General features: G+C 40.6%; 1 protein-coding gene across 1 annotated transcript in view; it reads right to left on the bottom strand.

Moving 5' to 3' along the window:
* The window catches only part of LOC311292519 (uncharacterized protein), a 679,077-nt gene that overhangs the window by 164,775 nt on the left and 501,032 nt on the right, over window positions 1–13,270 (bottom strand). The window contains exon 15 of the mRNA XM_084412231.1: window positions 1,492–1,665. Coding sequence (XP_084268357.1) covers window positions 1,492–1,665 — 174 coding nt within the window. The remainder of the gene's footprint in view (window positions 1–1,491; window positions 1,666–13,270) is intronic.

The raw sequence follows: 13,270 nt of genomic DNA, 5'->3' as shown, positions 1-13,270 counted from the left end.
CTAATAAATGGTAGAAACATACCGAATACATGTAGCGGTTGGCGTTTTGCTGAAGAGATTTTCCATTTACTACATACATTTGCCAAGTACTCAAAGCCGGCATTCCCATCAGCTTGCAATAGACTATGCATAATAGCCCCTCTGCCCCGTGTCACACCGCCTCTGCTTCTGCTACGAGCAGCGCGGGCGCGGCCAGATCTGCCTCACGCGCGCGCCGAGTGCGCACAGCTCAGACTACTGTCATTGTCATTGCGACTCCCCACCCTGCCTAACTGTCCAATGAATACTTCGACCTCGTCTAACATACCCAGTGGCATTAGACAAAGTCTCCACCACAATACTGTTGCCGTGATTGCGGAAAGGCACACGGTCAGAAGACAAAGTTACATGGCTAGCGCGGTAAAAATCTCCCGCCTCGTTCCCCACAACACTAACACGCCTGCTAACTTCGCAATGAACACTCCGACCCCGGGAAACATTGCTGGGATTCACTGACATTGGGCAAAGGACCATCTACAAGGGGCAAAGGATTCACTGTTTGTGCTTGGTGTAGGGCTATACTTTCACTTTCAGAATCACCGTCATCTTCTGAAGGCAGATATTCCTCTTCAGAATCAGGGTCCACGAATAGAAGACCCAACACTTCATTGCGGGTAAGCTTTATTGATGCCATTAGATAATAATAATAATAATAATAATAATAATAATAATAATAATCTAATGCAAATACTCGCTGACGTTGACAATATTGCTCTGATAAAATGGCTCACTCACACAGTAGCTCCGCTTTTGTTCGCATAGATTCAATGCGTTCTAGCTCGAAGATTTTGTATAGAAACATGACGTTTTTTTGAGTCGGGGATGAAGTATGACATGTCTGCCATCTAGTGGAGGGGATGTCGAACGAAATTTGACACCTTATTTGACAAAATCGGCCGTTTTATTCAGTGCCGCATCTTGTCGAGTAAACTCGACCGTGGCGCCTAGAGGGTTAAGTCTTTTCTACCTATACCTATATCACTAAACCATTCACGGTTTATTGCCCAGCTTGCTGTCTTTGCAAGACTCTTTGTGGGTTTTAACTCGGACCTCGAGCCGAGCCTCGGGTTCGAGCCTCCTCCAAGGACGGCAAACCAAGTTAGTTTACTATTAATCTTTAAGGCTGAATGGGCAGGCAAACTAGCGAAAAGGTTATCTATAATTTTTTATGACAAGTGTGCACAAAAACAAAATTGTCCATGTTAATTTTCAAGGTATAACATAGTCCAGAATATCAGCACATACACTGACCCATAATGTCTATTTGACCTGTAGCTCATATCACAACTAAACTGTGTTGGCGATTATCATCATCATGACAGAACCTGCAGCATCTGATATGATCTTGATGCAACACATTGTCCAGCTTATTGTATAACTAAAATAATATATTTGTTATGAATATTTAGCCTACATTTAGCTAATTTAGTTAATTATTTGATCCCAACTCACCTCAGTGTCTTCAGTTGACAGTCTGGATCCTGTAGTAAATCATTGAGCTGCTTCACTCCTGATTGTCCAGGATCATTTCCTGTGAGATCCAGCTCTGTCAGGTGTGAAGGGTTTGATCTCAGAGCTGAAGCCAGAGCTTTATAACCTTCTTCTGTCACACTGCAGTTAGAGAGTCTAGAACAGAGAGGAAAACATTCAGCTGATTAATCAGTTAAACCTGAACAATATAAATCTGAATGACCGCTCTTCCAGTCGCCTCTACAATAAGGAAGCCCTTCTTTCTAGTGGTCTACGGCACATTCAGTGGTGTTTCACTGGCGTATTGCATGGATAAGTGCAGCGATTCCCCACTTGGCGCTTCAGCATAAAGAGCAGGTTCCCTATGTTATGTTCGCTAGTTTCCAATATTTTTAATGGCTGTAAGGAAAATTAGGAAGAGAGCCAAAGCACTCTTCCTGTGAACTAACATATCAAGAACAGCAGCTATGACCATCCCCATGGTAAGCCCTGTCCCCATCCCATTGGCATGAAGGACTAGCATTTTGGGCATTCGTGGGGTCAAAGGGAAGTTACGACTTAGGGACCGCATTTGTTAGTTTTCGACATAACGTTGAACGTGACTGAAGTTACTGATGTAACCCTCATTCCCTGATGGAGGGAATAGAGACGTTATGTACCTCCTGCCACAACCCTGAACCATCCCACTGAATGGCCGGGACCCCGTCTCGGCTCCTCAGCATAAACCTGAATGAGTGGATGTGTGCCGCCATCTTATACAGCCGCATGTATGGGGGAGTTTCTGGGCATGCAAATTCTACTGGCCATTTTTCTAGAACTCAGAGGAGATTTGAACTGACCCCATTTGTCAGTCTTTAACATAACGTCTCTGTTTCCTCTATTAGGGAATGAGGGGTACATTAGTAACCAAGACTTTCTCTTGCGCTTTTGTTTCCAGCATCGCCCTGTCAGCCATCGAGCCTCACTCCCGTCATGTGACTCCTGTGGCTCAACTTACCTCAGTAGCTTCAATTTACACTTCTTCAGTCCAGTGCAGAGCAGCTTCACTCCTGAATCCTGCAGATTGTTATTGTTCATGTTCAGTTCTTTTAGATTAGTATATGATCCAAGAACTGCAGCCAGAGCTGAACAGCTTTTGTCTGTTAAGTTACAATCATTTAACCTACAAGGGAAATAAATCACATCACAGAATTAGGTGGAACACATTCAATACTTTTTTCAAATAATAAATATTAAATATATTTTCCATTTTTTACATAAACTAAGCATTTAAAATATCAAATTATTGGGAGATACAGTAACAACAGATAATGTATATGTACTGTATTTAAGCAGCCTGTTTTATAAAAAATATCAATGTTTTATATTATAACCTTTCAGAATTTTAGAATTCATTTTGGCAATATAAATAACACCTGTACCAAATTACATTCTTTCCCCCCAGTTCGGATATATGAATAAAATATGTACTTTTTTCCCCTCAAATATGAGTATGAGCTAATATATAATTCTATACAAGTCATAACAGTCTGGTGTATCATATGATACAAAACATACAAACATTTTTACATGGTCTTTTATATTTGTTCTAAAGGTTTAATAACCTGTCTCCACTAAAAAAAAATCATAATTTCAGACTATTATTTCATATGTCAGGCTTTACAGGGATAAGTTCATGCTCATGATGAGGAATCACTATAGAGTAATGTAGATAAAGACATTTTTTTCAGATGAGAGCAAAACATGACAAAATATATTAAAAGACTTACAGAGCTCTTCTGGAGGTTTTGATGACTGCCGATAATCTAATGAGACACTCGTCTGATTTCTTGAATTTCTGAAGCTCAAACTCCTCCAACTCTTCCTCTGATGTCAACAACACAAAGGCTAAAGCAGACCACTGGGCAGGTGAAAGGTCACCAGATGAGAGACTTCCTTTGCTAAGGTGGGTCTGAATCTCTTTCACCAGAGTTTGGTCGTTCAGTTCATTCAGACAGTAGAACAGATTGATGGATCTCTCTGCAGGAAGATCATCTTCTAATTTCTGCTTGATGTACTGAACTATTTCCTTGTTGCTCTGGTCATTGGCATCTTGCTGTGTCAACAGACCTCGTAAGAGTCGTCGATTGGACTGGAGTGACAGACCGAGGAGGAAGCGAAGGAAAAGGTCCAGGTGTCCATTGTCACTCTCGAGCGCCTTGTCCACTGCAGTCTTGAGAAAATCAATCATGGTTTCATTTCTGTTTTCCTGTTCTGTAGACTCATGATCAAACACACTTGTCTTGTTGATGTCTAGAAACAGATGTGCATAAAGGGCTGCAATAAACTCTTGAATGCTTAAGTGAACAAAGCAGTACATGGTACCAAGAACGATCCCTGTTTCCTCCTTAAAGATCTGGGTACACATGCCTGAGTACACTGATGCCTTATAGACGTCAATACCACAGGCTTCCAGGTCTGTGTCATAGAAAATCAGGTTGTTTCTTTCCAGCTGATGAAACGCCAGTTTCCCCAGTGAAAGGATGGCATCTTTATCCCAGGAAACATCTGGTGTGTATTCTACATCATACTTTTGGCGGCTCTGCTGGATCTGAAAGCGGAGAAAGTGTGTGTACATTCGTGTCAGAGTCTTGGGAGTGTCTTTATTGTTTGATTCCTGCAGTGTTTTAGAGATCTCATCAGCCTGAGTGTTTTTCACATCATTATTTATTTTCTTCTCCAGAATGTTCTGGAGAACAGTGGCCGAAATCCAGCAGAAGACTGGGATGTGGCACATGATAAAGAGACTCTTTGATTGTTTAATGTGATCTAGGATTGTGTTGGCCTGATTCTGATCAATTAATCTTTTTTTGAAGTACTCTTGCTTTTGTGCGTCACTGAATCCTCGTATCTCTGTCAGCCGGTCGATACAGTCAGGAGGAATCTTACTGGCAGCTGCTGGTCTGGTGGTGATCCAGATGAGAGCAGATGGAAGCAGATTTCCCTTCATGAGGTTCGTTAGGAGAACATCCAGAGAGGCTGGTGACGATACATCACGCCACGTCTCATTACAATCAAACTTCAGAGGAAGGCGATATTCGTCCAGTCCATCAAGGATGAACAGCACTTTGAATTGATTCCTTCTTGTAAGGTTCAGTCCTTTTGTCTCTGGGAAAAAAATAGTTATAAGGTCCATCAAACTTAGTTTTTCTTTCTCCATTAAGTTCATCTCTCTGAATGGAAGAGGAAATATGATGCTGATATCTTGATTTTCTTTTCCTTCAGCCCAGTCCAGAACAAACTTTTGCACAGAGACTGATTTCCCAATGCCAGCGACTCCTTTTGTCAGTACAGTTCGGATCTCCTTGTCTTGTTCAGGAGCTTCAAACAAATTTTTGCATTCAACCTGTATCTCTTGTGCTTCATGACGCCTGGAAGCAACTTCAATCTGTCTCACCTCATGTTCAGTATTGACCTGTTCACTGCCACCCTGAGTGATATAGAGATCTGTGTAGATGTTATTCAGAAGTGTGGAGTCACCTTGCTTCGCAATTCCTTCAAACACACATTGATACTTCTTCTTTAGGCCACATTTCAGCTGAGGAATGAAGAACAGCTCATCTAAACACAGGAACAGAAAATAGATAGTTTTAGTCTTAATTTTCTCTCCTACATTTATAAGAGACAATCAGACAGATGATCATGAGTCTCTTACCTTCTAGAGCATCAGCAGCTTCATCTTGCTTCATCTCTCTCAGGTAATGTAGTGTGAGATCAAGAGCTGATTCTTTGATACTGGATCTGTTCTCAATAAAGTCCTTCACAAAGTGTTGTGTGTTCTTCTCTTTTTGTAATATTTTCTTAAACTTCTCCAGCTCATTCTTCAGAAATGTGATTATTTTGCTCTCAAGATCCTACAAACAAAAGTAAGAGAAAAGACACAATTTAAACCAAATTGAACACCTATTTGGTCAACACAATTTATTCAATAACTATAATATCTATTAAAAAAATCCAGTTAAAAGACTAACATGTTAACCAGCTGTTATTTGTAACAAATAGAAAAATAAAAAATATATAAGTGCTTCAAAGGAAAAATTGTGATCTGGAGGAATTACATTAACTTTGTTATATGTTTGCTAACATATTTGTTTGATGTAAATATTAAACATTTATAAAAATGTGTTTTCCTACCTGGAATATCCCTAGAAGATTTTCTTTGAAATTCTCCTGTTTGAATCTCTTCCTGTGAGTCTGAATGTCTGAGTCTAATGTCTCATATTGAAGCCTGTAATCAAATAAATCAAATAAATACAGATTTTCTGGGCAAAATATCACAGAAAGAGAAAAAAGCATTAGCTGCAAATAAATAATGATAAATATTTGATCTAAAAATGTTTCATGATTGGTATTTGCTGATACAACTTTTAAACACAGTCAACGTGTGACAAAAAATTAGAAACTCATGAAATACCTTTTATTAGATGATGGTGTTTTCTCACTGAAGTTTGGTGGATCTTCTTTAGACCGATCACTCTTCAGAGACACAGAGCTGGACACATGTGAGCCTGATCTTACACTGATGACACAAAGAACAGAGAGAGAGAGAAAACACTTTAGTAAAGGAGGATAAACTGTGTGTGAAACACATCTGTGTCTTTATCTAATCCTCCACAGAAATACACACACTCACACAATTTACTGTTTTATAGTTAACTACTAATTTATTTTACTGGCTCACATTAGTTGAACAATTTCTTTAATATACATGAGTGAGATTAAATATTTTAAAAAGTACTTCACTCTAATTTATGAGAACATTTCAAGTTTTTGTTTATTGACAGAAATAGAAAGCAGAAATGTCAGTGTGACACAGTTGTGTTAGCATACTTGAATTAAAATTAAGTGTATAGTTGTTTCCTAATGTCTGTCAATAATTGTATGATCTAAAAACTAAAGTCATTTACAGTTTTTGGATTAATTCAGCATCTAGAAGGTTATCAACACATTATTAACTGTGATATTTTCTATAGAGCAAACAGGGCTTTATAGATAATGTTAGGGGTGGGCGGTACACCGGTGTCATAGTCATCACCGGTGTGACATTGCGCCACGACATGGATTTTCTAATACCGTCAATACCGTAATAAATCAATTATGTTCCTTGAACGGCTGCATTTACATCAATAATATCTAATTCTAAATAATAGGGCTGACTTCTAATGGTCGAGGATTCGACGATTCGATTCGGAGAGGTCTGATTCGACTATGAACCTCAAACCTTTGGTTTGAAATGTGCTGGGGACAGAGACGCATTCGCATTTTCAGAAGGGCTGGGTACATTTTTATTTATTTTTTCGCTTTCGCGCAGGTCATGTTTTGAAAGACGATGTCCTGTAGCTTACTAATGTAAATAAATAAAAATGTATTCAAAAATCTGCTTCACATTTTCAGCAGGGCTGCGGAGCGGCTGTGGGTTGACTCCACACGGTTCTCATGTGCGTTAAAAAGCTTTACGTGGTTTAATGTAAACAACGATTACCAAATTTCCCTCTCATATTGCTCCTCATAACCACTGAAAATGGTAAAAAAAAATCGAACCCGGAGTCCAATTATTATGGACGTTATCTGATATTAAGCGTTTCTGCTTCACATTTTCAGCAGGGCTGCGGAGCGGCTGTGAGTTGACTCCACGCGGTTCTCATGTGCGAGTTGACTCCACGCGGTTCTCATGTGCGTTAAAAAGCTTTACGTGGTTTAATGTACCTAAACAACGATCACCAAATTTCTCTCTCATATTGCTCCTCATGTTTATGAAATATTATAATATATGTGTGATGTGTTTTAGCTCTTTTGTTTGAAATGGAAAAAATCTAGCTGCTATCTAAAAAAAAAGAAGAAAAAAAGGTTCGACTATCAGTCGACTACGGCAAAATCTAACGAATCAGATTCGACTATGAAAATCCTTAGTCGAAAACAGCCCTAGTTATTACACTGCTAATTTTTGTTTTGTTGTACACTGTTAAGTAAGATCTTTAGGTTTTTTGCAAAATAAATGTTGAGAATGCATAATACTCTCCCATGTCTCTTTTTGATAAGGATACCTACCATTTACTTATTATATTATAAAAATATTAACTTTATTCACATACTAAAGAGAGACAGGACAGGCTACTCCTCCCAAAATGTACCAAAAAAAAGTTATACCGTGATATTATACCGTCACCGTTCAAAAGATGAAAAATACCGTGATATTAATTTTAGGTCATATCGCCCACCCCTAGATAATGTTAGAGTTAATTTAAGAAGTTAAAAACTAAAGTTGTGCAAAGCATTTGCAAATATAAAACAATGCTTAAAGTTTAGTTATTGACAGGGAAACACAAAGTCCAGTAGAGTTTAAACTGATGAAAACAGACGCAGTCTTACCTGTGTTTCTCTGAGAGACTCATCTGAGAGAGAGAGTCCTTTCCTCTTTCCTCTGACATACTGCAGCTAAACTGACACTGAGAACTGATCAGCACTGCTTTCTGAAAACACTCAATCCTTCAGCATCACCTGGAAATGACACCATTTTACACAGATGAAGAACATCTACGCAACTACGCAACATCTGCTCTCATGCAAAAACAAGGACTTTACCAACTCTGCTGCTCTGTGTTTCACGGAAACCTGGCTGAACGAAGCCATTCCGGACAGCGCGTTACATCTACCGGACTTTCAGCTGTTCAGAGCGGATCGCGATATGGAGTCAACGGGGAAAACGCACGGTGGTGGGACATGCTTTTACATCAACAGAAGGTGGTGTACTGATGTAACTGTGTTAAGGAAGATGTGCTGTCCTGATGTGGAAGTGCTTTTCATTAACTGTAAGCCGTTCTACTCGCCGCGGGAGTTTTCCTCGCTCGTTCTCATCAGTGTTTACATTCCACCGCAAGCACATGTGAGTACGGCGCTGCAACAGCTGGCTGATCTGATCACAGAAACAGAACAACAACACCCGGACTCTGTTCTTATCATTCTCGGAGACTTTAATCAGGCAAAACTCACACGTGAGCTGCCTAAATTCAAACAGCACATTACATGCCCCACCAGAGACAATAATATTTTGGACCATTGCTACACCACAACAAAGGATGCATATCGCTCCGTCGCCAGAGCAGCTCTAGGACTTTCCGATCACTGCCTGGTTCATCTTCTACCAACTTACAGGCAAAAACTTAAAACTGCTAAGCCAGTAATAATGACTGTAAAGAGATGGACCAACGACACAGAGCAGGTCTTACAAGCCTGTTTTGAATGCACTGACTGGAGTGTTTTTGAAGCTGCTGCCAGCGATCTGGACAAGCTCACAGAGACTGTAACATCATACATCAGTTTCTGTGAGGATTTATGCATCCCTACCAGGACTTACTTATCATTCAACAATGATAAACCATGGTTCACACCAAAACTCAGACAGCTTCGTCAGGTCAAAGAAGATGCCTACAGGAGTGGGGATAGGATCTTGTATAATCAGGCCAGGAACACATTGACAAAGGAGATTGAAGTGGCTAAGAAGAGCTATGCCAAAAAGCTGGAAAACCAGTTTTCCTCCAACGACCCTGCATCAGTGTGGAAAGGCCTGAAAGATATTACCAACTACAAGACACCATCCCCCAGCATCGACAGCAACAAGCATCTTGCGAACGAGCTGAATGTCTTTTACTGTAGATTTGAGACCCCCGATCAGACACCCCACACCCGCCCTGACCATCTCTCTACACAGCCATCAACACCTCCAGCCATCCCCCTCCCCTCCCCCCCTGCACTTCAGATCAGTGAGGATAATGTGCGTCAGATCTTCAGGAAACAGAAGAGAAGGAAAGCACCAGGCCCAGACGGTGTTTCACCAGCCTGTCTGAAAACCTGCGCTGACCAGCTGGCCTCTATCTTCTCACTGATCTTCAACAGATCACTGGAGCAGTGCAAAGTCCCTTTCTGCTTTAAACGCTCCACCATCATCCCAATCCCGAAGAAACCAAAGATCACAGGACTCAATGACTACAGACCTGTTGCCTTAACATCTGTGGCCATGAAGTCATTCGAAAGACTGATGTTAGCATATCTGAAGGACATCACTGGACCCTTGCTGGACCCCCTGCAGTTTGCCTACAGAGCAAACCAGTCTGTGGATGATGCGGTCAATATGGGACTGCATTACACCCTACAACATCTGGACAAACCAGGGACCTATGCAAGGATTCTGTTCGTGGACTTTAGTTCTGCCTTCAACACCATCGTCCCATCACTGCTCCAGACCAAACTGACCCAGCTCTCTGTCCCTAGCTCCGTCTGTCAATGGATCACAAGCTTTCTGACAGACAGACAACAGCTAGTCAGAATGGGCAAAATCACGTCCGACAGCTGCACCATCAGCACCGGTGCTCCACAGGGATGTGTTCTCTCACCACTGCTCTTCTCCCTGTACACAAATGACTGCACCTCTAAAGACCCCTCTGTCAAGCTCCTGAAGTTTGCGGACGACACTACTGTTATCGGACTCATCCGGAACGGTGACGAGTCTGCGTACAGACAGGAGGTGGAGCAGCTGGCTCTTTGGTGCAGTTATAACAACCTGGAGCTGAACACGCTCAAAACAGTGGAGATGATCGTGGACTTCAGGAGAAACCCCCCTGCACTCCCTTCACTCACCATCATGGACAGCACTGTGACTGCAGTAGAGTCATTCAGGTTCCTGGGCACCACCATCTCTCAGGATCTGAAGTGGGACACTCACATAGACTCTATTGTGAAGAAAGCCCAACAGAGACTGTACTTCCTGCGTCAGCTGAGGAAATTCAACCTGCCACAGGAGCTGCTCGTACAGTTCTACTCAGTTGTCATCCAGTCCATCCTCTGCACTTCCATCACCGTCTGGTCTACCGTCTACCAAAACCGACCTCCGTAGACTACAGCGGATAGTTCGGACTGCTGAGCGAATCACTGGCACTACCCTTCCCACACTCAAAGTACTGCACTCATCCAGAGTGAGTAAAAGGGCTCGCAAAATCACTCTGGACCCGTCACACCCAGCACACTTTCTGTTTGAACTGTTACCGTCTGGTCGACGCTACAGAGCACCGAGCACAAAAACAACCAGACACAGGAAAAGTTTCTTTCCCCAGGCCATCTACCTCATGAACACTTAATGTTCCCCTACTGTGGAACAAACATGTGCAATAGTTCCCTCAGACATTTCATTATAGTACCTTATAACTTTCTATATATTTATAATTTATAATCTTTTTTTAATTTTTTTTTATTTATACCTATGTTACTTGTCACTTGTCTTGTCACTTTATATTGTATGTGTACTGGAAGCTACTGTCACCAAGACAAATTCCTTGTATGCGCAAGCATACTTGGCAATAAAGCTCTTTCTGATTCTGATTCTGATTCTGATCTTATTTAAGACAATAATGAAGAATGCAGAGTTATCATCAACAACAGCAAAAACTATCTATAAAATAAAGTGAGTTACAGACAAATATATTGCCATGTAATATAACCGAATGGTCTTAATCATTTCAGATTGTTTAATGAGTTTAACTCACTCTAAATATAAATTCATTGAGGAACAGCAATTGTGTTTAAAACTTTGAGTGGGAAAATTGAACCCAATTTGTTATATTCTCTATTACAGTTTATCATTTTACAATCATATTTTCCCAATCTTTATTAATTGTTGAATCGTTTGTCATCGAATCATTCCTTCAAGTTCACAATGATGGTTGATTTCATTACTTTTAAATGATCCTAAAATAACTGATTGAGTAAAAGTAAGCAGAATTATAATAGACATACTGTATAACTACTAATTATAATTGCTATATATGAACTGAAATATTCAGTTTAATAACAGCAGATTGTTGTTCACTGCCGTCAGTCTTCATCTGTCTGTCTACTGTAAATGTCTGCTTCAAAAATACTTTTGATTTCACATCACAAAAACAACAGTCTAAAACTTTGAAAAACATGTTTGTTTTAAATTTCTCAATAAAACTTTTTGTGCTTTAACTTCAAAAGATTGTAATTTCTGGCAGATTCTTTGTCTGTTCGGACTAGCAGAAGAACAAGCTTCTGTAACTTCACATTTAAATCTCGCTTAATATACAATATGAAGTTCCTAATAATTACAAATGACTTTAATGGAGAATGTATTAAACTTACTTGCAGTCTTATCCACTAAGAAGATAATTTATAAGTATTTTAACGCTTGTTTTCAGTCCGCGCGCGTCGTTCTCAGAATCTCTTGTTAGTGAGCAACAGGTTTAGGCCTATCACCACGTGTTGTTACTTTCGTTTTCCTCTTCTTCGTGTGTTTTACAGGAGGGTTTGGAACAGCTGAACAGTTGCACACCGACACCTACTGCACTGGAGCGGGATATTATACCACAGATATCTCTAAATCCTGTTGCAACAGTGCATCTGTTATATTCCCTGTTTCTGGACTATTATCTAAGATGCTGGATATTGTAAATGACTGACATCCTGAGGTTTGTATTATACATTCAATCCTTTTGTTTTGTATTTGGACATACTATTAACACATGTTCTAGTTTCTGCTCCCTGAGACTCAAAATAATAATAATAATACATTTTATTTAAAGGCGCCTTTCTCTGCACTGAAAGACACCGTACAGAGATACATAATACATTTAAAAACAGTAAAAGTAAATAAGTCCAGAATAGAAGAACAAAAAAACAAAAAAGGCAGAGCATGTGACATTAAATATGATAGGCAGTTTTAAACAGATGTGTTTTGAGTTGCAATTTGAAGTGAGACAAAGAACCGATGTTTCTGAGTTACGGTGGTAGTGAGTTCCAAAGTCGGGGAGCAGAGCGGCTAAAAGCTCTGCTCCCCATAGTGGTGAGACGGGCAGGGGGAACGAACAGGTGTATGGAGGAAGAGGATCTAAGAGAGCGGGTGGGGGTTGGAACCTGGAGGAAATCAGACAAATATGGTGGTGATAGGTTGTGGATGGCTTTGAACGTTAACAGAAGGAATTTGAATTGAATACGGAACTGGACTGGGAGCCAGTGAAGCTGTAGGAGAACAGGAGTGATGTTGTGAATGGAGGGGGTCCGGGTTATTATGCGGGCAGCTGCATTCTGGACCAGTTGAAGTTTATGAAGGGATTTGTGAGGAAGGCCGAAAAGGAGAGAGTTGCAGTAGTCCAAACGGGAAGTGACGAGACTGTGGACAAGGACAGCTGCAGTGTGGGGGTTAAGGGAGGGGCGGAGGCAATTAATGTTTCGTAGATGGAAGTAGGCAGACTGGGTAATGTTATTGATTTGAGATTGAAAATATAATGTGCTGTAAAGGATGACACCCAGACTCTTAACCTGGGGGGAGGGTGAAACGGAGGAACTATCAATAGTGAGAGAAAAACTGTTGGTTTTGGATAAAGTGGATTTAGTGCCAATGAGGAGAACCTCAGATTTATTACTATTTAAATTGAGGAAGTTATGTGTAAACCAGGTTTTTATTTCAGAAATGCAGTCAGTAATAGAGGTTGGTGGGAGAGTGGATGAGGGTTTGGTCGAAAGGTAGAGCTGGGTGTCATCAGCATAACAGTGGAATTGTATGTGAAATTTGCCGAAAATATTGCCAAGGGGAAGGAGATAAATGATGAAAAGTAAGGGCCCCAGGACAGAGCCCTGGGGAACAGCTGAAGTGACGGTGGAGGGACTGGATTTAAAAGACTTTAATTGAACGAACTAAGTGCGGCCCGAGAGA

Source organism: Rutilus rutilus, assembly GCF_951802725.1.
Source record: "Rutilus rutilus genome assembly, chromosome: 6".
NCBI classification, from domain to species: domain Eukaryota; kingdom Metazoa; phylum Chordata; class Actinopteri; order Cypriniformes; family Leuciscidae; genus Rutilus; species Rutilus rutilus.
The sequence above is the reverse complement of the archived record's forward strand: the minus strand, read 5'-3'. Positions and strand labels throughout refer to the sequence as shown.